The 26,127-nt window shown below is 35.1% G+C and overlaps 1 protein-coding gene across 4 annotated transcripts in view; it reads right to left on the bottom strand.

The window, feature by feature from the left end:
- Positions 1–26,127, bottom strand: part of STRN (striatin) — a 96,743-nt gene that overhangs the window by 37,927 nt on the left and 32,689 nt on the right. For 3 of the 4 annotated variants that reach the window (XM_044772234.2, XM_044772235.2, XM_070512246.1), the window contains exons 2-6: positions 22,030–22,133; positions 14,570–14,643; positions 6,543–6,621; positions 3,833–4,000; positions 1,740–1,875 (exon numbers count right to left, since the gene is read on the bottom strand). In XM_044772234.2, the coding sequence (XP_044628169.1) occupies positions 1,740–1,875; positions 3,833–4,000; positions 6,543–6,621; positions 14,570–14,643; positions 22,030–22,133 (561 nt within the window). The remainder of the gene's footprint in view (positions 1–1,739; positions 1,876–3,832; positions 4,001–6,542; positions 6,622–14,569; positions 14,644–22,029; positions 22,134–26,127) is intronic. The other variant, XM_070512247.1, reaches the window with a different exon arrangement.

Genomic DNA, 26,127 nt, shown 5'->3' with positions numbered 1-26,127 from the left:
CTTATTCACTGTTAAGTACAGTTAGATTTTTAAAGTCCTTTTGGCAGATAGCTATTAGATTGCAGCTGTGAAAACTAATGTAATATACCATAAAAATTAGCAAAACTGTAACAAAGAAACCAATTATTTGTTTAGAAATATTTTTTCCTGAAAAACTAAAAGTTTTTGAGTCCAAGTGTTTGAGGAGGGTTAAGTAAGTTTACATTAGCTGTGCCTTCATTGCTTGGTCACAGAATTGCTATGATCGTCACTAAATGGAAGACAGAATATTTGTGAATTTGATTACGTAAAAAGAAACTAGTGTATGGTTAGGAATTTCTAGTAAAACCATACTTAACAGTTACAATAATCAGCTTATCGATTTTTTAATATTTAAATTGATATAATGACTAATAAAGAATCTTAAAGCATCATAATTATTATTTACCACTGACCTATGAATAAAGTATTTTGATGGGAAAATAATATCTCGATGCAATCATCCCATAGAAATCACAAGGTAGCACAAAATTTCCAAATGATTAGGACAGAGAAAAGGTATCACACAAGTTTAGCCATTTTCTTTCACTACGGTAAATTAAAACACACACTATTACTATTTGTTTGGATTAAAAAAATGGGGCTAACTACTTGAAGTTCAAATAACATCCATGGCAGGGCTGTTATCAGCAGAATACTACTGAACAGTGGCTGAGGGAAACAATAATCTGGAAGTAATAATTTGAGAGTCTCTGCTGGAAGCAGATGGCATAAAGAACAGAGAAGTTACTCTTAGAGAGTATTTTATAATTAAACATCATTTTCGTATATAGTGTCTCATTTATTCCTCATAAAATCCTCTGGGAATAAGATGGGTATTTATTACCATCTAAAAAACTAAGCCTGAAGGATTCAGAAGCACAGCTTGTTAGGGGCAGAACTGGGACTCAAACCCAAGGCTTTTGACTCTGGGTCCAATCTGCTTTATATTACCTACTTTCCTCCTTCCTCTTCCTAAGTAAACATGAAAGAAGAAACCTGAACTTTGTTTTCTAGCTTTTCCTAGACAAAGCAAAGTATGCCCTCATCTCTTACTTTAAAAAAGGAGGAGGAGGAGGAAGAAGGAAAAAGAGAGAGAGGATAAGAGGGGAAAAAGTAGGGAAAAAGGAAAGAGAGGAGAGGGGACAAAAAGGAGAGGGAAGAAGGGAAGAGAAGGGAAAAGAAGCAATTTAGACATAACTCTTATTTCAGGAAACTACCATGGGAAAGTCAATAAACTTAAGAAGATCTAAACAAAACTACAGAAGAACCCTAACCAAGTCAGAAGAAATGGAAGAGTGCTGAAAGGTTGGAAAACCTGTCTACCAAAGCAATGTGACAAGAGAAACAAAAACTGCATCAAGTAGAGTTGATGCCAGTCGCCATCAGGCACCATAACGGGTATGTCAGTTCTATTGTCTTACAGCAACCAATGACACTGTGCTGTTACAACCCACGACATTTACCATATTCGCCAGCTCTACAGAAATGTTGAAATGTCTAATGAATTAACCAAAAGCCAAAGAGTGAGGACCTTTAAGAGAAAGCTGATATACTAAAAATATTCTTGAATCTGAAATCAATACTAACAACTCTTTTAGATTAAATTTCCCAAAAGTAATGAGAAAAAAAGTTATGGTTTTAGGTTGACGGATATAGATTATTTTTAAAGTACAAATAATGGTCCCTAAAAATGTTTATATCTGAGTCATCCAACTCACTGTTGAAGTATCAATGATGCTTTTCTCTCTTCCATCAATGTCATCATCTTCATCTTCATCACTGAAATCTGCAGCTGCACTTTCAAGAAATTTGAAATTATCCAGCACTGAGGCAGAATCTGTTAACTCGGATTTTCTGGTTTAAAACATTTACATATTGCTCAGTTAATTTTTTAAACTCAATATAAGAATTAAGCCATGATATGTTGCACTAACTTCTGTTGATATTGTAATTATGATCTCCCAAACCATATTATGATCTACATTGACTCTTATCCATTACTTGTCCATGGAAAAGCAATATAGGAAGTTAGGTTAGTCTTTTAAAAGTACTTTGCAATCATGTATATTTAGATTAACGATAATCTAACGTAAAGAACTCCCCTTCCTGATTCAGTATTATTTTGATCCTTAAGACAACCTTAATTTCTTTTTTATTCTTTATTTTTATTTTTAAATATTTTTATTTTATTATTTTTATATCTTATTTTAGTTTCTTTTTAAAAATATTTTTCTCATTATCTGTGCCTCTATTTTTCTCTATTCTTTCCCTCTCTGCAACTCTTCCTCTGACATGTAAGTTTCCGTAACTAAGAAAATAACTAGTAAATATTCATTTTTCTCTGATGCAATCTTATATTTCTGAACAGCTAAAGAACTGAAAAAAGCAAATGAAGTTACCAAAAACAATATATTAGTCAAATTAATATTAGCACAAAACTTGATCCTATTGGTGAGTAAACCATTAACCTTTTGGAAATGACTGACTTTTCAAATGTATAAGATGTGAATGTAGTTCCCTCAAAATAAATTTAGTAAAGAATTTCCTAATGGCCAGAATAGGACGATTTCTCTCTGGTTCACTAGAAAATGTTTTAGATAAGAAGGCATTTTCCTGAAAAAAATTAACCACAACTATGGACAAAACTTCCAAAACAGATAAATCTTAAATTTCAAATCTGCTGTGAGCTATGTTTTTGTTTTTTCCACCCTATTCTCCATCTCTACATAGATCAGAGATTCAGAATAATACCCTTGCCAGTTTCAAAAGACAGGCCAAGGCCCAAACACAAGACAACTAGAGTGGTCTTTTCTAAATGTCTTATTACGACTTAAGTTAACCCTTTAGGTAAAAATATAACCAGGAATAATGCCTTGTGTATGTCTACACACAGAAACAATCTACATCTTATATTTATAAAAACAAGTTAATGTAGTCTTAATTATTAATGAATACATTTAAGAAGGCTCTAATGATATTTGTTTATAAAGTCATATTTTTGAACCTTTACCTAAATCCCATAATTTTAGCTTATGTTCTAAATAATAGAAACTATGTTCTCACTAGAAAATATATAGAGTTCAATTAAAACCACTCTTTCAGCCTAAATATGCATTAAAAGAAAGCAACATCCTATTTAAACTTTCATTGACTCTTTGGCTTTTTATTTAAGAATCATGCCAAATTTTTTTTCAATAAAGAATCTCCTCATTTAACTGTTCATGTTCATTTAAAGCAGAATTACATATAATTGTATGATACATTATCCAAAAGCAAAACAAAGTATTTCAAACAGCTACTGAATTTTTCACTTGATCTATCAATTAGAAATACATGCTTAAAATAGTTATTATCCACAGGAAAGATGAGTAAAGCATTATTAGATAACAAAAGAGGCTAAAAAAGGTTTACTTCTAAAGAATTTGAAGTATTCATATGATTTCTCGGTCACCAGGAATGAAATTTCATTCTTACAGATTTGAACTGAATTTCCAAATACGATCTTTTATGAAGTTCTAATAGTAAGTGCCTGAGCTTCAAGATATTAAAATCTACATTAAATCCATAAATTCCAAGCAAATAAAAATATCTTAAATAAAAATATTCTTAAAATAATCATAAATGATAACTCTAACTCCTATGTGTTATCTTCTACCAAATGAAATTTTAAATTTTACTAAACTTTATTATAATTAAATTATTTCCGTAGCAATATCTACAAGTGTAAGTATCACAAGTATCACCTAAAAACCAAAAACATTTAATAAGAACTAAAGTCATAGCTACAGCACTTTCCAGACAAAATACTTACCCAATCATTGCTGTCTCTTTAACTTCAGCCTCTGTGCCATTTATAACTGAGTCCTGATTTTTGTCATCTTCCCTGTCAGTGACATCACTTGGAAAGCCCAACAAAGCTCGCACTCGTTTAGACTTCACATCTAGAATAGTATCTGTGTAACCCACCTCCTGCAGATACCTGTGTGTGAAGAGGATCTTTACAATTCAGTCACACTGAAATCAGTATTCTATAACTTAATATGTAAATCAAAGTATTTCTTTAAATTCACTGCCTGCATAAGACTTCACACTACAGTACTATGCTACTAAGACTTGCTAATAAATACTCTTCCAGCTGCAGATGGAGCCGTCTCTTGCAGTACCAGCCTCTACGGTCACAGAGAAAAATCAAAGAACTATACAATACACCATTCACTAAATTTATCATAAGAAGCAGCTGTTCCTTAATATACCTAATAGCACATTCTTTCTTCTAGGCAGAGTTGGAGTAAACTCACTCTTAGATTCTACTGAATTACTACTTTATAATAGTAATTATTATAACTAATAGTCTTTTTACATATCTGATGTAAAGTGTCATTGATCAACTGTTTGAGACTTAGAATGTTTCTAGCATATATATAGTTTCCTCCATGACGTACAAGAAGATGTATGTTCCAAAGGGTCATGTTTACAGAAGAAAAGCTTGTATCTTGAGACAACTCTAAAAATAGACCACAATTCAACTGTGGGATGTGGGGGGGATGGGTGCACAGGGTGCAGGGGTTGTAGAGAGTCAGCAGCACAGAAAACAGAGGAGAGCCTTCGTATTGAGAGTTGGACCTGGTTCTAAAGCCCATTTCTGCCATTTTCTTCCTAACTTTAATTCTCTCAAACTTCAGTTTTCTTTCCCCTAAAAGAGACACACCTAGTACAGTGCCTGGCATATGGAAGGTACTCAATATCTATTAACAACAAAGATGACCAAAAAAGACCAAAAGTAGTGGCAGGAACATGAAAAAAGCCAAATGTCATTAATAATATCATTAATAAACATGATAGACAAATGTTAGGCATTAACTTAAAAGTAAGCATCAAGACTATGAGATGAAAGAGAAAACAAAGATGGACAAGATGATGAGTCTAAGGTCAGTTTATTTCAAGATCTCGTATTAATAGCTATTATAGCTCAGCAATATCTCACAAAGATAGAGACCAAAATGGAAAAACTGCATCCTATCAAATCAAGATACTCATTTTCTTTTTTTTTTTTTTTGAGGAAAATTAGCCCTGAGCTAACTACTGCCAGTCCTCCTCTTTTTGCTGAGGAAGCCTGGCCCTGAGCTAACATCTGTGCCCATCTTCCTCTATTTTATATGAGGGGTGCCGACCACAGCATGGCAGGCCAAGTGGTGCCATGTTCACACCCAGGATCCGAAAGGGCGAACCCCAGGCCGCCGAGAAGCGGAACATGTGCACTTCACTGCTGCGCCACCAGGCTGGCCCCAAGATACTCATTTTCAATTCTATCCAATATTTTAAGTTTTGATTAGAATTTGGATAATAAATTTATAACTTTCTTTAATCAGTTGTTCTTGCAAACTAATACAAAGGTGTTATGTTTTTCTACTTTTAACAAATAATATTTGATACATACCTCACTTTGGCAAGAAAATCACATGACAACTGCTTCAAAAACTGCCTTCACTAAATAGTTACTCCCTCATTCATTGATGAAATGTCATCTTTACTTTGAGGGGCAGATTATGAGTCTTCTAAAGTTTCTGAAAATATCTCTTGGATTGCTATGATAACCACTTCTCATAAAAAAAAATCAGCATTTTCAGAAGACTTATTTATTTATAAAAGAAAAATGCATAAAATATATTTAAGACCAAAGTGAGGGCACTAATGAAAACTCACTTATTAAACGTTAGTGAAGTCTCATTTTCTTCTAACTTTGAGGAGATAAAAAATAGATATGAGAAGATATTTAAATATTTTCTTCCCGTTGTCAAAAGGAATGGCAGGTAAGCAGCCACTCTGGAAACCATAGGTTTAGACTATTCACAAGCAAACCCAAAAGTCCAAAACAGGTAGTAAATTTCATTTTACTGAGGCACTTATGTGAATACAAGTTTCAAACGTGATGCGCACGGAGCAGGCACTGAGCTGCTGAGTGGGTATCACCCACCGCCTGACATGGAAACCTCAACCCAGCTTTGTTCCCTCTTTACAGTCTCAAATGCACTTAGAGGAGGAAGTCTAGGTTAGCGCAATATTTGTACATTTGGGAAATTTTAGTTCTTCAATCTACTTAAAATAGCTTAAAAACATAACAAAATTACATGTAAATATTGATTAGACATATTAAAGCATATGTATATTCATGTACAAAAGATGCAAAGAAAAGAGTAACTTTAAGGGTGTAAAATTCTTTAAACTATAAATTTAAGTGTATAATGAAACTTAGAAGCTTAAAACTGTACCCTTTTTGATGAAGCTAAAATTATGGAAAGAGAATTTATTCTTGATAATTCTTATTAATATTTAATGAAAAATAAATTCCACCACAGGCGAAAGAGGATTTAATATGAAAAAGGAACAGTAATTCAATTAAGCTTTTTCACAGCAGCAGTATAATAATGAGATCAAATTATTCTATTGAATTGAAAATACAAAATAAAAATAATCTCATTAAAATATGCTTCTCCCCTTTAGTTTGACCATGGCATACTTACTGTCTGAGTAGTTGTCGACCTTGTTTCCACATTAACTGACTATTTTGTTGTGGCTGCATCTCTGTTTCATTACCTTCATCTGGAAAACATTAAGTCATAAAATTGACTTGTTACATACATTAGAGGGCATCTTGATTTATGAAAAATGTCCAATAAAAATTTATAAGATTAAGAAAATGTAGGGACCAGCCCCATGTCTGAGTGGTTAAGTCCGCACAATCTGCTTTGGTGGCCCAGGGTTTCACCGGTTCAGATCCTGGGCATGCACATGGCACCGCTCATCAAACCATGCTGAGGTGGCATCCCACATGCCACAACTAGAAGAACCCACAACTAAAAAATATACAACTATGTTATCAGGGGGCTTTGGGGAGAAAAAGGAAAAAATTTTAAAAATTAAAAGAAAAGAAAATGTAAAACTGCACTGTAAGGTATACCTTGTTTTAGGACAAGGTAAAATCTGTTTTTAAGTCTAATTTCCATAACAAAACTCTAATATAAATTCCTTATTGCTACTGGATCCCACTGACAGTAGCAGAACTAAAATAAAGACACTTCCCCAATGTTTAGGTAGTCTGAGAATTTTCCTCCAGGACAAAGACCTGTCCAAATCAAGTCACACACCAAGAGCCCAAAGTACTATGAAGCATCACATCAGAATTAGAACAAAATAACCAAGAATGATGGTAAAAAAAAAAAAAAAAAAAAAGGAAAAAAAAAAAGCCAGTTTGGTAAAGAGTAGATAGATACGATAATCTGAACTCAAATCTATTTCCTTTATCAGTTATTAAATGAAAATCTCATGTATCCTTGTTAAGACATTCTTTGAATGAAAACCTCTAAGCCTTGTAAATCTTAAATTCATCATTTGGTAGAAGCTGAAACCTTTCAAGAAGGTGGTAAAATAAAAAACGCCTTCTCTATGATAAGTCTGGACTAAAGAATTTCCACACTACACTATGGCTCAACTTTAAAAATACAAAAAAGTTCACACTTTCCATCAGCCCTTATCAAACTGTAAGAAACTGCGATCTTTATAGTTTACAGTGTCAAGTGGAGATATGAGAGAGACTGGGGAAAATTTGTTTTATGATATTTAAGCATTTACTGTATTCTAGATGCTGTGTTAAAAACATACACATTATCCCTGTTAATCTTTACAACCTCAAAAGATAGGTGTTATTTTTTTTTTTAGACAGGGCTGACAGCTTTTTTCCCCCCAAAGTATGCACTTTTTTTTTTTGGGGTGAGGAAGATTAGCCTGAGCCATCTGGCAATCTGTTGCCAATCTTCCTCTTTTTTTCCCCCCCAAAGTCCCAGTACATAGCTGTATATCCTAGTTGTAGGTCATTCTACTACTTCTATGTGGGAGGCTGCCACAGCATGGCTTGATGAATGGTGCATAGGTCCGCACCCAGGAGCCAAACTGGCAAACCCTGGGCCGCTGAATTGGAGTGCGTGAACTTAACCATTTGGCCACGGGGCTGGCGCCAAGATAGGTGTTATTACCATCCCCATTTTAAAGATGAGAAAGATGAGTTTTACAGGGTAATTGTAAGGTTTCTAAGTTAGCAATACAGTTGTAAATGTTCAAATCACGTCTGTTTGACTTCACAGCTCATCTATTTTCCTCCACATGCTATCACTGCAATGAGGAGAAATCAGAGAAACATACAAATAAAAATAAGAATTAGATTTTGCATTTTCATTTTTCTCCTAAAATAACTAGGCCAAGCTCTGTGACATACCAAAGAAACAGCAGTAGAGTTGATGGGGGGAAAGAGGGGTTTTTAAGTTAACTCAAAAAGGATGACTACTTTGGGACGACTTCAAAGAGGATACACTTAAAAAAAACAAGGTAAAAACAGTATCCCAATACTAAGGAAAAACAATACATTTTGTTTCCACTGACCCACAAATTCAGGAATTGTGTATATAACGTAGTATGTTCCAATATATCCCGTTCTCAAGTCAAGTGAGTAACCTTTACTTGGCAAGAAAGAACATTACACTGGCATTTCAAAATACAAAAAATTTTAGATGTGAAAGAACTTTTGAGGCCATCTAATTTCCCATCAAAATATGCCTAAATCCTTCCTATATCATCCTCAGATATACTCAACTGCCTTTGCCTACTTTGGCAGCTAGTGATGTCACCAAAGTACAGTACATCCATTCAATGGAATACTACTCAACAAGGAATGAACTACTGATACACACCAACATGTGTAAATCTTCAATGCATTATGTTAAGTGAGAGAAGCTAGAATCAAAAGGCTACATTCTGTATAATTCTGGAATTCATATGACTTTCTGGAAAAGGCACACCATCAGAACAGAAAAGAGATTAGTGGTTGCCAGGGGATTAGACTGGGGAGGGAAGGACTGACTGCAAAGGGTAGTAGTAACAAGACTCTGTGCGTCTGTGAAAACACTAAAAAGGTGAATTTTAGTGTATGTAAATTATACCTTAATAAAAAACGTTAAGCCAAATCAAGCAAGAGTGCATCCTCACCCTCTTAAAAAAAAAAAAAAGTGTATTCTTATACAGGGATAAAATCTGACTCCTTGGGTAACATCTGACTTTAAAAAAAGCCTGAGGTTAAAAAAGAAAAGAGCTGTTGCACATGTTAACTTGATTTTCCCCACACTTCCTTATCCAGGCTAAAGGCACAGTGAGTAGTTATCAACTATCAGATTCATTCTTACCTTATCAAGTTCAAAAAGTGACATTATACAAAAGTCAGAATTTTAAAGTGGATAAAAGCTGAATTTCTTGGTAATATTAAAAGTATTTGACTGGCACTTCCAGTCAAGTTGAAATAATAGGGACCCAATTTATCCTCCTGCTTGAAACAGCTATAAAACAAAAATAACAAAACAAAAACAAAAACAAAACAGATGATAGAACAGTTAAGACACTGGGCATCAGGCAACAGAGGACAGTGATCCTTGAGAGGAGAGATGCGAACAGGTGAGCCCTGTGACCGTTCCAGCTTACTGCCAAAGGAATGATGAGCACCAGAAATATATACTTTTTATATTATTTAAATCTCTTTAAAAGAGAATTAACTGTTGAAACAAAAATAACGTAGTGTATGGTTTGTAATATACATAGAAGTAAAATATATGAAAACAACTACACAAAGACAGAGAGGAGAGATGGAAGTACACTGTTTAAAGTTCTCATACTATACATGAAGTGGTATCTGTCACTTAAAGACAGACTGTAATAAGTTAAAAATGTATACTATAAATCTTAAAGCAAGCACTAAAATAACAAAGAGTTATAGCTAATAAGTCAGCAAAACAGATAAAAATGGAATCATAAGAAACACTAGATTAATCCAAAAGAAACCTGAAAAAGGAAAAGTACAGATTGAACAAATAGAAAACAAATAGCAAAGGTAAGTAGCTCTAATCATATCAATAATCACATTAAAAATAAATGCTAGCCTACACATCTCAATTAAAAGGCAGAAGTCATTTTGCATAAAAATATTCTATTTTTAATAAGTATCTGGCTTCTAATATTAAACAGGACAAACTCAAATATGGAAGATAAACAGATTTTAACATAACTCGAATTAATATCCTCTTAAAGCAGAAATGTGAAAGTTTGGAAGTGGAACAAAACAGAAAAAAAAGTCAAAGGGAAAACTAGTTTTTTGTGAAAAATGTTCCAGAAACTGTCTGGATTATCAGTTTTAGGAAAAATACAGTAAACAGATAAAAGAACAAAGAATGGAAAAATCCCTGCTTCTTAAGGTTTACCCTATTTGGATACACCACTTTCTACCCTCTCCTAGTCACTGTCCTTATCACTGTCATCTAGAAATCCCTTGATAATCAGGTTCACATGCTTCCTCTGCAAGCAAACTTTCACATCATCTTGAGTGAAGTTAATATTCATGTGGGTGATCCACTTCAGCCTCTCCACAACCACCACCCTCTGTAGCTGTCATACTTAGATCTTGTCATTATGAAGAACTGTCACAGACGCAAACTCACTCTCTGAGCATATCCTTCCGGCTCAATACTTCCAGTTCCCTAGTTCTTTGATTTAACTGGGACCTTAAATCAGGGGCTGGCAAATTACAGCCTGCAGGTCAAGTCCAGCCTGCCACACTCATTCATTTATGTATTATGGCTGCTTTCATGTTATGAGGGCTGAGTTGAGTAGCTGCAAGAGATAACATGTGGCCTACAAAGCCCAAACATTACTATCTGGCCCTTTATAGGAAAAGTTTGCTCACCTGCTCTAGACCATAGCCTATCCCCTTACTTTTAGCCATTAGCCTCTTTTTGTGTTCACTTCCTTCTCTGTCTAGTTTTAGTTCATGGTCTAACACTTCAACCATTCTATGCTAGCGCTCTCAATTTTCTTGTCTTCTACATAAACTCATGATCACACACCTCAACTGGACCCTCAGCTTTTCTCAATCCTACTATTTCCTAGTCCTCCTGTTCATTATTTTAAACCTTCTCTACTTTCTTAAACCTGAGGCCCTCTAAGCAGATAAACCCGCCTCATAAAGCGATCTCATATTAAATACCCACCACCAAACTGAAGCCCAAACCTACAGTCCCATCACCTAACTTCCTATATTCTCTGTTGGTAACAATAAAAGACATGCTCCTCCTGCCATTCTCTAGCTATGTTTAGAAGCCAATCCCTATCACTTCTTCTGATATCTTCCTATTTTGAGCATCTGTGCTCTCTCCCTTGTATTTGCTCCTCCTCTAAGAACACATCACACACACAATCTCACACACACACATCCACACTTCCTTGACCCATGTGTCCTTTCAGCTATGGCCCTCTAATCCTTCCCCTTCACAACCTAAGCTTCCTGAAAGTTGACTGCACTTAGTCTTCATTTTCCACTCACGTCCACGTATCACCTCTCTCCTAAAACTGCTCACGATAAAGTTCTCAGTGACCTGTTTGTCACTAAATCTTAGAGTCACTCTTCAGCCCTCTGGGTATCAATCAATAGGACTGAAGGGTCCTACCTTCTAGAAAATCCTTCTTCTCTTGGTTTCCTCCTACCATTAAGATAATCCTTATCAGTTTTCTTTTCAGGTTTCTATTCTTCTAACAGTTTTTTAAACGTTGTCATTCCTCAGGGCTCCATTTTAGGTCCTCTCCCATTCTGCATAAGGTCCCTGGGTGAGCTGTTCCACTCCAAGGGCTTTGAGCATCAGCAGTACTATATGCTGATGTCTCTCAAATCTACATATCAAACCCATACGTCCAACTGTCTACCAGCCATCTTCATTTTAATGTCTAACAAATAAATCCAAAAAGTGAAACCACCATTTCTTAAACTTACTTCTGGTGCGGTTTTTTACTAAAAGTATGAGAGTCATCTTTGATTCTCCCTTTTTTTTCATCCCCTACACCCAAACAAGAACTAATCTCTGCAGATTTTACTTCATACATAATTCCTGAACAAACCCGCTTCCCCTCAACTCCACTACCAGCACCCTTGTCACGGTAGCCTTCCTCCTCTGCCCAGGTGGCTGTAAGAGTCCTCTAACCAGTCTCCCCCTCTCCAACTCTGCTCCTTTCTAACCCATCTTCCACACCAGTCAGTGTGATCTAAGAGCACATCCAATCACAAGAGACCTAATTAAGATCTTTCAAATGCCTTCTCATAACTACTAGGATAGAATGTGAACTCCTTAATATATTTTACAAGACCTTTATATCATATTTTGCCATTCCCTCCTCCCTCCACCCCCCACTAACTCCCTAGCTCTATCTACAAACACTCCTTCCCTCCCTACCACTACTATCCAGTTATTTCGTTTCTCAAATGTACCATACTCCTACCTCAGAGACTTTACCACCAGTACTCTGCCTCTGCCACCTCTCATGCAACAAAAATTTAGTCAGTCCACTCACCCTGGCTACTTTTTACTTGTCCTTCAGATGTCAACTTTAAACATCACTTCCAGTTAAGAAGCCTTCGTTGACCACTTAAGATTAGATTTGGTTCCCCTGCTACTATGCTCCATAACACCTATTACACTTTCCCATTACACAGGTCATTTTACCGTAATCCACCTTTTCCTTATCTTCCCTGTAAAAATCCAAGAGGGCACTGTTATCTTATTCACAGAATTTGGTGCGGGGTATGACAAGCACTACATATTTTATATTTGTCAGATGAATGGGTAGTTTGAATGATCGATAGAATGATGTTAGGTACTAACTAGGTACTGTATACTAAGAAAATAAACCTTGGAGTTAGGAATTATTTCCAGAATTTTTCCCATTTTATAGGTAAGGAACGGAGCAACTTCAGAGAGATTAAGTATTATCACAGGTATTTAAAGTGTCAGGACAGAGTCAAACATCTGATTTCAAAGCCCAAACTTTTTCTACTGAGCCACATTGTTTACTTATAAACAGTTTGTATATATTCCAACCAGGCCTTTGAACTCCTAAATTGATATCCAAACATTAGGAAACAAACTTTTCTACGTAAAAGTACTGATTAAAATCACTCCTTTGGGGGCCGGCCTCGCAGCCAAGTGGTTAAGTTCGCGTGCTCTGCTTCGGCAGTCTGCTTGGGCACAGACATGGCACCGCTCATCATGCCACGTTGAGGCGGTATCCCACATGCCACAACTAGAAGGACCCACAGCTAAAATATGCAACTATGTACTGGGGGGTTTTGGGGAGAAAAAGTAATAAAAAAAAAAATCACTCCTTTGACTCAGACAACATACTTCTAAGATAGTCTTTAACGAATAGCCTAGATTTAAAAAAAAAAAACAATTTTTTTAATTTAAGTACCTCTCAAGTCAAAAGAAGAGACACCAAAATAAAAAATAATACAAAACAAAAAGGAAAAAGAATATTCCAGTGATCAACTGTTATTGCTCGAAGTCTCAAGGATTCAATATTCAGCTGTGGAAATGTGTTAATAAAATTATTATACTGAACTGAACTATAAAAATGGTAGCACATTCAGAATTTACTTTGTAAAGTTCTTTCATACATTGTCAAATATAGAAGCAGTGTGGTAAAATGGGAAAAATATGAATTTTGGAGTCAGACAGACTTGAGTTCAGACTCGTATTCCCATCACTTAACAGTTGTGTGACCTTGGGCAAGCTTTTTCACTTCTTTGAGTTTAAATTTCATACAGATAAAATGAGAATAATATTATCTTTATTGAATGAACGATTTTATGAGTTAAAGTTAATATACATAGAGCCTCAGTACAGACAGGTATTTCAGTAAGTGACATAAACAACAGTTGTTATTTTCAGATATTTGATCCAGGAATTTAATCTGAAATTATGTCAAAAACACAGTCATCTGAAACACGGCAATAACTTTTGAACAACTTTTCTTACTGTCCCCTTACACCTCCTAATAAGTCAGTTGTATCTGCATTCCTTAATATCTTTACAAGCACTATTTTTGCATTGTTTGGTGGGGTGAAGAGGAAGGCAGGAGAAGGAAAAAGGAGAAATAACACGAAAAGATAATAAATGTTTCAGCTGTTAAAAGATATTCTGGTTACAGAACCTCCTGTGAATAGGAAAATCCAAAATAATTTTACACCTGAAGCTGAGGGGTTAGGGTCAAGGGATGAGGAAGACCCCTGTACTTGAAGAAGAAATCTCTCACCTCCAAGTTCCTATTCTCTCTCTCAGGATTTCAAGGGCAGGATGTACTTTGTACTGCACATCTCAAAGTTCCCATTAATACTGGGGAGACCCAGCAAGACACGGCTATGTTGGTGCACGTTACCCCATGAATTCTGATCCTTCCAGTAAGTGGAGAACATAAGCAGAAAATGGGGAACTAAACGGGGAAGAGGGAAAAGGAAGGAAGGTGGTGGAAAATGATCTAAATGACACTAAACGGCTAGTGCCAAAAGACAAGTAGCTCAGAAAAACAATTAATATGCCAATAATTAGAAATTAATAGTTATAAATAGTGTTGCTACAACCTACTAGTATTAACTTTTCATTCACTTAAACTTCCTTTAAAATTAGCTTACCAGAATCATAGCTTGGAGGCTTCATATCTCCCTGATTCAATTCTGTCCCATATTTCAACTTGTGGTATTTGGCTCTAACAAAGAAATGAGAAAATACAAACAGTCTTAAAACATATTTAAATGAACTTTAAGATATGTAATAGGAGTAGTCATCAGTATGCAGTAGTCCTGGCTAACTTTCAAAGGCTCATAGCCTTCCACAGTGTAATACAAAAAGCGCTTGCCATTATTTTGTTGTTGTTATACCACCAAGTGCCATTATAACAAATAAAGAAGTAACACTGGGAATCATAAATCTTTCTGTAATTACAAATGAACCATAAAACATTCTAGTTCATGTAGTATTCAAATCTTCTTGATGATTATCAGAGTACAATTCTACTATCAAAAGCAGTAGATAAGTTTGTTTGTTTGTTTGTTTTGGTTTTGGTTGTTTGTTTTTAGGAAGATTAGCCCTGAGCTAACTACTGCCAATCCTCTTCTTTTTGCTGAGCAAGACCGGCCCTGAGCTAACATCCATGCCTATCTTCCTCCACTTTATATGTGGGACACCTACCACAACATGGCTTTTGCCAAGCGGTGCCATGTCCGCACCCGGGATCACAAACCGGCGAACCCCGGGCCGCCAAGAAGCAGAACATGCGAACTTAACCGCTGCGCCACCGGGCCAGCCCCAGTAGATAAGTTTGGATTGTGAAATAAACTTGTAAAAGACTAACCTTTCTCAAAATTGAGTTTTTATACAGAAAAGTCATCTATAATACTCTGTGCTTTGTCAAGCTTTACAATTTGCCAAGTATGCATTACAGTGAACAATCCAAGGGAGGAAGGGGGAACCAGCCCAAATCATCCAAAGACATTCTAGTAGGAATGAATAATTTTTTTAACAGTCAAAGTATCCTTTGCCTTTTCAGGAAGAACTCAGGAAGAAGTGTGAACAGAAATTCTTGTCTATCTTCTTTTAAAAGCTACATGAATGTTATTATTTCTGGTTAAACTGATTTAACCATCTCAGATTTAACCATCTGAGACCAGAAAAATAATCCAGATAAGGTAAAAATTTGAAAGGTTAACTAAAAATGGCGATACTTACTTAATTTTGACTTGTTTGCTTCCCTGAAATATTGAGGCCATTTATAACAAATATTTGATGTAATAAGGGATAATAACAACAATAATAATAATTTTAAAAACCAAAGTAATAAAGTAATAAAAAAGGAATGAAAGAGTAACGCAGCCAAATTTGAAAGTTATTTTTTCTTTATAAAAAACTGAGCACTTACAATAAAGTTTTTATATTTCAAGAAAACTATAAACGAAATGAAAATTATTTGCTCAAATGCATAAAGTACTGGAATTCTTCACATTATTTGGCATTAATTATGCAGATGCAACAGAAAAATTAACATTTTATATAGAGGGGAATCTTAAGAAAACTATGAAAATTATAGATAGCTGATATTCTATTCCTTAAGGCAGGTGGTAGGTACACGAGTATTCTTTGTATTAGTCTTTATATGTTTTGCACCTATATGAAATGTTTTGTAATAATACATACCCACTAAAAAGAAACAAGAATATTTATGTACTAATATGGATTGGTCGCTAAGCTTAAGTAAAAAAACAAGGTACAAAATACAATGTACATATGTGTTTATATATATATATATATATATACACACACACACATGTGTTATATATATTTCATATGCATAGAATATTTCTGGAAGCATACATGATACATACGACATCAGTTAATAAGATTTCCTTTGGGAAGGGAAATCAGTGAACTGATTCACAAGGGAGATAATTTTGTGTTATTTGGTTAATTAACCATATGGGTATATTTCTATTTTTTAAAAAAAACTTTTAGTACATATTTTTGTTCCAAATTATCTAGAACATCTTTTTCTCTACTCCCAATGCTTCTCTTAATCACAAAGATTTCATCACCAAACTAAACGTTTCCTGGTCTATTTCAATGTATTTATAATAATGTTGATTATTAGAAGGTAAGATTTATAGCCATTAACTTGACTTAGAGTTACCAGAAAGCAAACAAGGTTCTTAATGTAATTGTCAATCTTCATATTTTTCAGAAACATACTTCATCTACCATGAGATAAAGTAACAATACCTCTTAGAAGTCAAAACAACAATTCAAAGTAACTAGCCTGAGGACAGAATAAAAGTAGCAATAAAATTTTATGAAATTAATTTATATGTTTTTGTTGTATATATATTTATTATATATGTATATACAAAGAAAAACATTTTCAAACAAAATACTGCACTACAGTGCATTCTAGTGGTCTTAGGAAAAACTGCAACAGAGCTTACAAAAAAGGGAATAGAAAATATTCTATATAATATATGTAACAAAAATAACAGCACTCTATGAACTAACATTTCATTAAAAATTAGACAAAGACAAAACAAATGAAGAATTGCTGTGTTTACCACAAGCTGTGTTCCTTTAAACTACAGGCTCCCTACTGAATTGTCAAATTCACTGAAAAATAATTTACTCACAGAACCTTTCTCAACTTGGTAACATTGCTTTCGAAGTCAATATGCTAAAATACCTTCTCACTCATATTGTTTCCCATTGTTTTAACACTTCATCTCACTGTGTTACCAATCCTCTTATTCCCTAATCTTTTTCTGTCTAAATCTGACTGCAAATTAAATAAAAGATCTCATGTCTAAGAACTCTATGTTTAATATATAGCTAGGCCTCCCAGTTGGCCTTTACTGGATAAAACAGCATAAAAATGATATAAATATTATAATACATTAAAGAAGTCTCATTATAGCCTTGTTTCAAACTCTATTATTATATATAATGCACTAGGAATATAACATAGCATACCAATCACATTTTAAATGGTGATGCTAAAAATATGATTAAATCCAATGAACTGTTATTGAATTCTTATGACATGCCAAATACTACACCAGCTGCTGAGAATAACCTGCAGCTTGTAGTCAGTTAAGGGTGGAGGCAAGGAGATGCCTGAGAGAGAGAAATGTAAATAACTACAGCATACCGTGATGAGAGCTATGAGTTATATCAAATGTTATAGGAATTCAGATAAGGAATTATCTAATTCCGTCAAATGTGGTGTCAAACAGGGCTAGCAAAAAGAAGGTAGCAATAGATTTTAGCTAAACCTCAAAAAACCAGGAGTTTTCCAATCAGACACATGGAATGATGAAGAGGGTATTTCTCTCAAAAGGAACATCTTAAAGGTGGGAAAAAAATACACAGTGGGTCAAAAAACAGCTAAGTGTGTGTGTGTAGGCTAGAAAAGTTCTTGGATGTAAAAGGTTTTAATAAGAAGAACTTTGAAATTAGCTAGATATTTTCAAGCAGGGACATAACACCTGTGGTTTAGAAAATGAATACTATGGACTACTATGGAGGCGCAGGACGAATTAGAACATGGAGATACTAGAGGCAGGAGGACAGCTGGAGTTTTACAGTGGTACAGATAAAAGAGAAATGGGGAAAAATAAATGTTTCAGAATTGTATTTTATATAGTATTTCAGGTTCTTGAGTATAGAAGCTCCTGAATAAATCTTAGATTACACATTGTGCATTCTTGAAAAATTACATGTAAATTTGCTCATTTTGTAAATTTTATCACACTTTAAGGAATGCTTTGATAAATCCATTGCTAGGTGATTAATCCTTCTGTAATGTTAAAGATTCAGTTTTACTTAATTTTGGATCTTCTTACGTGGGACTACCTAGAAAATCTGTAACAGCAATTCAAAATCATGATCCTTACGTAGGTGTTTACAAGTTAAATGACAAGACATCTGGAATCTGCTCTAAAATAGGTCAAGATGAAGCAAGACTGACGAAGTCTTGGAGATGTATATAAAAGATATTAGTCTCTCTAAGTTTATGTTTCAAATTTTCCTCAACAAAAAATTTTCTTAAATTGGCTTAAGGCATTAGAAAAATAACTTCAGGGGCTGGCCCTGTGGCTGAGTGGTTAAGTTCACATGCTCTGCTTCAGCAGCCAGGGTTTCACCAGTTCGGATCCTGGGCACAGACCTAGCACCGCTCATCAAGCCACGCACAGCAGAACTAGAGGATCTACAACTAGAACGTACAATTACGCACCAGGGAGCACTGGGGAGAAGAAGAAGAAGAAAAAAAGTTTGGCAACAGACGTTAGCTCAGGGCCATTTTAAAAAAAAAAAAAGAAAGAATTTTAGAATCAAAAGAATTGAAATATTCCAGAGCTCTGAAATTTTTTTAAAATTCCTGGCATTAAGGCATTAGAAAAATAATTCCAGAGTGATATGTTTAAGAGTTCTAATCCACAAAGAAATGCTTTTTTATTCCTTAATTTATTACACTTCAATAGTGCCATTACATCAGGAATAATCTTAAATCATTTCATGAACTTCAAAACATACAAAATCAGGGACTGTTTTCCAGGAGAATCTTATTAGCAAAAAAGAAATCTTCCCTAGACCCAGCCAATTCTTTATCTCTTCTGTTCTCCAAAGTCAAACTACTTGAAAAAATAAGTGACTATATCTGTCTCCACTTTATCTATCCTTCTCACTCTTCAATCCCCTGTCATCTGGTTTATGTTCCTGCTACCTCACTGAAGCTGTCTGGCAAGAATACCAGCAAGCTCCCAACCGGCAAATCCAAGTGACTATTTTCAGTATACAACTTACTCGGAGTCTGTTTGGCATCTGCAATAGTCAAACTCCCACCTTCTTTAGCTTGTTTCCAATACACTGCTCCCTCCTTCCTTCTCCAATATTCCTTTGTTGGCTCTTCTTCCTCTGCCTTTTCTTCAAACATCTCCATTTCCTATGGCTCCTGCTAGTCTCTCTCCTCTTCCCACAATACTTGTTCTGCTTGTTTCAATTACTCCTATAACTTTAAACACAATATTCATGATTCCCAGGCATACATCTCTAGTCATGAGTCCCATATACCTGCTTTTCAACTCTTCTTTAATTCATTACTAACTTCCAAAACTCTTACTCAAGTCAGAAACCTGGGAATCGTTCTTGAGTTATCTTTCTTTTTCATCCCCTATACCCAATCATATCCAAATTTTATAAATTCTTTCTATTTAAAATGTTTCACAGCTGATGCCTCTATTAACAGATCTTTTCAAGCCATCCCCCATATTGAAGTCAGTGTGGTCTTTCTAAAATCTATTTCACACTACTCCATGCATAAAACCTTTCAACTGTGTGACAATTAAATGCAATATGTATTCCTAGACTAGATAGTGGACCAGGAAAAAAAATACTATAAAGATCATAATTGGGAGATTTGCTGGGAAAAAACTGCTATAGAGATCATCATTGGGCTATATTAGACAATAGAACTGTATCAACATTAAATTTCTTTAACTCGATAATGAGCTCTAATTATATAAGGGAATGTCCTTGCTCTTAGAAGATAAACACTGAGGTATTTAGGAGTGAAGGGGTATAATGTCTGCAACTAAGCGGCAAATGATTCAGGAAGAAAACAATATGCTATAGAGAACAAGTATGATAAAAGTAAATACAGCAAAACATCAACTGGTGAATCTGGGTAAAGGGTATATAGTTTTGCAACTTTGGTTAGTCTGAGATTATTTTAGAATAAAAAATTTTTTTAAACTTTCAATATTCTCTATTATATGTAAGACAAGTTTGAACTCCTTAGTTAGGCTCTCCATGATCTGGCTCTTGCCCACCTCTACCATTATCACTTATCAAATCAAAACTAACGTCCTACCCTCCATACACAGTGATTACAAATTTCTGAACACATCAAACTGCTTTGTTCCATGTCAAACATATCCTGTCTATTTTCTGAACCCTGCCTATCTGGCAAACACCTTATTTTTACAATGCTGTTCAAGTCTCATCTCCTCTAATTACACCCTCCTTTCTACTTCCACCTTCCAGATCCAAATAACCACTCCCTTCTTTGTGATCCCACTGCTCCCTGTAAAGACTTCTCATAGCACCTATCATACCGCACTGCACTTCTGTGGTTTACAAGTCTGTTTCCTGCTACTCTAAGCCCTCAAGGACAAGGACCTATGTTTATACTTAGCTCCAGCAGAGTGCTTAAGTTGGATGGATAGAACAAATATGTTAAATGAGAAGGGATACACACATACATACACGCACACACACACGCAATATCCTTGGTTACTTTAGTATTTGTATATTTTAATTCTTCTGTCTTACAAGATAATAAGATGTACTGGTAAAGAGTACAGGCTTCAGAATCAGACAGACCCAAGGGATGTGAACCACAGCTCTACTATAACTCTGCAACTCTACCCCAAGTTATTTAGTTTTTAAGCCTCAGGGCCAAGTACACAGCAGTTAATACATAGTTGCCATTATTAATGTTATTACTCTCTCTGTTTGATTATGCCTATAACACAGATTGCTCGAAGTCTCATGTAATTCCCAAGTCACATACTTTAAAAGTGATTTTTCTCCCATCTCCCCAATACAGCTTTCAATCAATCTCTCAAGGAATGAAAAGAACCACCTATTTTTCACTGAGAGGTCAACTTGTTTTCAATCCCTTGTGTCATTTAAAGATCCCACATGAAAGTGAATACAAGTCTTAATAAAGTTTTATCTATTTCCTGATATTCATGAATATCGTCTGCTAAATATTATTTTACAGTAGTCTTGCAAACAGCCCATTCATCAACTTCAAAAAGATGAGAAAAGCATGCGATCAAAAAGGAAGCAAAACAGAGAATTTTAGTATCACCTATCAACTACTCAATTACATAAAACAAAGAACTGCCTCACATTCCTGACAAAAAAAATCTGAAGACCATCTGTTAAAGTAAATAAACCTAATTCATATGAAAACTTCCAAAACTCTCAGCTCTGAACTATTGTCCTTTACTTGTGACTCAAGTGTAGTTACTTGAGTATCTTAGACAGAAGCAAAATAGAAAGGTAAGATTTACTTCTAGAGAGGTATGAATAGCTGATAGCAAAGTAACAAAATACCAAAACAGTCTACAAAAAGATTTGCAACATAGCCTGCCACAGCAGTTTTTCCCCAAAGAAAATACATCGAATTGATTGACACTAGATGATAAAAGAGGCAGTGAGCATTAGAGAAATTTCTTTTACAACCCAAAAACTATTTCAATTCCATAAACAAATGGATATTGATAGTTCAGGGAGCACAGAAGTTTCTTATGCAAGGACAAGGCACGGGAAACAAACGTTGCTAAATTTTTTTAAATCACATAAATCACTTTACTAATCATTATTAAACATTCATAATATAATTAACACATGACAACGATTTGTAAATGTTTATTACAGATATTTCCTAAATTCAAAAGTATACAGCATTAAATTTGGATTTGTTTTAGGAATGACAGAAAAATTATTCCAACATTCAAGAGAACACTATCACCTATTTTACTGAAATTACCTTTCCTGTTTAAGAGCATACTCCAGCATTTTGATCCTCCTCACAAGATCCTTCTTCAAATTTTCTTGACCTTTCCTTTCCCCCTGAAGGAAGGCAATCTGGGCCTGACAAGGCAAAAGAAAGACGAAAATCAGTTTAGACCAAATAAATTTTTTTAAACTTAGTTTAAGAAAGAATCTTTGGAAGATAGAACAATTAGATGTAAAAATATTTCCTTCACATATCTGTCACAAAGTATGTAAGTATACAGAAAGGCACTGACTGCAAGGGAAAAAGAAAGCTTCACAATTTTTTTTTTTTTTAAAGGACATCCACATGCATTTCAGACTAGGGATGTTAAACTGCGCAGTCCATGTCCTCTAACAGTCTACAGTCTAAAACAACCAATAGAGGGACTGGCCCGGTGGCACAGTGGTTAAGCGCACATGTTCCGCTTCGGTGGCCTGGGGTTCACAGCTTCGGATCCCGGGTGTGGACAAGGCGCTGCTTGACAAGCCATTCTGTGGTAGGCGTCCCACATGTAAAGTGGAGGAAGATGGGCACGGATGTTAGCTCAGGGCCAGCCTTCCTCAGCGAAAAGAGGAGGATTGGTGGCAGATGTTAGCTCAGGGCTAATCTTCCTCAAAAAATAAAACAACCAATATAAATGCAGACATATGCAAAGAGTACAGTAAAGTTTGCTCAAGTGATTGCCTTTGAAGGCATTGAGAGGGTTTTTCTTTCACAAAGCAAAGATGGGGAAGGGAGGGAAGTGAAATCAAGAGTTCTTACAATACCCACGCAAAAGAAGAGTACTCAGAGCTTCACCATTTATTTATTTTTATGATGGATTCCTCGTCTTGAAAGACTTTAACCTGGACCTCCTCTACAAACAATAAATAGCTGCCTTTTCAGAATTCCCACCTTTCACCCCATCCCATATTAGGAGATTGACACGCAGAACAAAAGAAAGCAAAAGCTAGAAAAAGGAAAGTCAGAGACAATGGCCCTTCTTAGTTTCCTGCCCTCTCCAAAGAATTACAAAGAACACGACCCCTACTTTTTAATGAAACAAATGGTAATATTCTTGTCTTTAGTAAACAGAGGGGCTAGGAAAAAACAGCTCTCTAGAATAATTAGAAAGACATTATCGTCCAAGAATTCAAACTATGTTGCAAACACTAATTTGGTAAAAGTAACTCATAACACCACTAAGAATAGGGCAGGAGGTCTATTCAAGGGCCCGCAACGATACCGATTTTCACTATTCTCACACGCTTTCCCCTCCGATTTCTACTATACTAACCTAGATAACAGCATTATTTATATTTCCACAGTGCTTTCCACTTAGGTAAGCAAGAATTTACATTTAATGACCTTATCATATCCCTAAGAAACTGTGGATTGTCCAACTAAGGTTTAGTGAGTGAGCCCTTAAACTTATTTCCACTTAGTTTGAATGATGCTCATTTCTATTTTTTTAGTACAATGATGAACATCCAACTCACCGAGTTTCTTAAGACTTTCAAGATGTAGGTACTGTTATGTTTTTTGTTTTCATTTCAATGAACTCTTAAGACTTAGGTTGCAATTAAAAGAAAGATAATTTTTATCTTATTGAAACAATTAAACACAACATAAAAACAATTCAATTGTATTCACAGAGGAAAAGACATCAAGTATCTATGATATCTACACTTGATCATAAAATCTTTTGAAATTATATATTCTGTAATGAGATCGTTATTTTATATAAGCAGAATAATAATACATGCATTTAAAGACGACAAAAATGAAAGTCTTGTGCAAAGGATATGACGACCCAACTTATTAGGCCAAATAATGCTTTGGCATAGAATTCTATACACTCTTCAGAAAGGCTTTACTAAAAATAACAATCTAATCAGTATAATCATATAAACCAAAGTAATAATATCATCAATTATCAATTGGTTCCTCTCTATACCCTTTGGCTAGTTTTTTATTTCTGCCACCATCATTGATCCTGAATGATTCTGCACCTTCAGACTATAATACTCCAAAGTCTTTACTGTTACTGATTCACCAACCCACCAACTACTCATTATGTTCCCAGTACACCTGCTTCCCCATCCTCCTATCAATTCACAATTGGATTAGTTAAATATTTAATAAAAATAAAAGAACCAGAACCGATAAAACAGAAAGATTACAAAGAAGATGGAGGTGCCTGGGAAAGGCAAACAGAAAGGAGTAATAGAAATATCTGTGATATTCCTTGGTGATCACAGAATACCTCTGTGACATTTCTGCCAAAGATGCATAGCCTGAAATCCATGATAAGGAAACATCAGGCAAATTCAAGTTGAGGAACATGTACATTAACTTTCTTATAATCTCCAAAAGTGTCAGTTCATAAAAGTCAAGGAAAGACTGTTTCAGTCTTTAGTCTCTTGAAGGAGAGTAAAAAGACATGAAAACCAAATGTAATGCATGATTCTGGACTGGATTTGGCTATAAAAGGACATTACTGGGACAATTGGTGAAACATGAATGGGGATTAGATGTTAGTAAAACATCAGTGTTAATTTGCTGATTTTGATGGCTATATGTAGTTATATAGGATAGTACTTGTTTATAGGAAATAAACATTCAAGTATTTGGTGGGAGGCAATGGGCCATCAGGTTGGCTGGCAACTTGCCCTCAAATGGTTCAGGAAAAAACTTCTCTGTACTGCCCTTGCAGCTTTTCTGCCAATATAAGATTTTTTTAAAATATTTTTTTATTTTGAAACAAACACTATACCAACTTCCTTAATATAAGATACAAACAATTCAATTCAAAGCCAGCATTATGTGTAAAGGAGAAACTCTGGAAACACTGACAATCAGGAACAAAACAAGGATGCCCATTTTTCAGCACAAATATTTAACACTGTTCTGGAGATGGTGGCCAATGTCAATAGTCAAGAAAGAAATAACTTTAAAACTAGGAAAGAAGAAATAAAATTATTATTATCTGCAAATGATATGAGTGGATACCTGGAAAATCCAAGAAAATAGACTATAAACTATTACAAACAATAGAGGAATTTTAGTAAAGTAGCTGCATATTAAAATAGTAAATTGGGGGACTGGCCCCGTCGCTGAGTGGTTAAGTTTGCACGCTCTGTTGCGGCGGTCCAGGGTTTTGCCGGTTCGGATCCTGGGCGTGGACATGGCACCACTCGTCAGGCCACATTGACGCAGCGTCCCACATGCCACAACTAGAAGGACCTGCAACTAAGATATATAACTATGTACTGGAGGGACTGGGGAGATAAAGCAGAAAAAAAAAAAAAAAGATTGGCAACAATAGTTAGCTCAGGTGCCAATCTTAAAAAAAAAAAACAACTAAACTGAAAACCATGGGCTTCTATAAAAACAATCAGATAATATAATGAAAGAAAACAATTCCATATATAATAATAACAAAATGAAAATACAATTAGAAAAAACTTTACAAGAGAAAAATAAGACCTATGCAAAGAAGATTTTAAATGCTACTAAGGAGCACAAAAAAAAAATGACTTGAACAAATGAGAAGTAAAACCATGTTCTTAAAAAAGAAGACTCCAGGGGCTGGCCCTGTGGCTGAGTGGTTAAGTTCCCGCACTCCGCTTTGGTGGCCCAGGGTTTCACCGGTTTGGATCCTTGACGTGGATGTGGCACCGCTCAGCAAGTCATGCTGAGGCAGCATCCCACATGCCACAACTAGAAGGACCCACAACTAAAAATACACAACTGTGTACCAGGGTGCTTTGGGGAGAAAAAGGAAAAATTTTAAAAAATCTAAAAAAAAAAAAAAAAAGACTCCACATTACAATGATTTTATTTCTCCCTAAATTAATCTTTAAAATTATGCAAGCCCAACTAAATTACCAACATGGTGTTTTTTAAACACATGATGCATGATTCTAAAGTACACATGGAAAAATAAGCAAGAACAAATTATTTAAAAGTCCTAAAAAATTTTCAAACATTATCATTCCATAGTCATTTAAAAAGTGGTACTGATGCATGAACAGACGGAGCTATGGTAGATACAATTCAAAAACAAACCCAAATCCACAGAGGAATTTAGTATAAGCTAAAGGTGAC

This window comes from Equus asinus, chromosome 6 (genome assembly GCF_041296235.1).
Source record: "Equus asinus isolate D_3611 breed Donkey chromosome 6, EquAss-T2T_v2, whole genome shotgun sequence".
Classification (NCBI taxonomy): Eukaryota; Metazoa; Chordata; class Mammalia; order Perissodactyla; family Equidae; genus Equus; species Equus asinus.
This window is presented reverse-complemented; position numbering and strand designations above follow the sequence as displayed.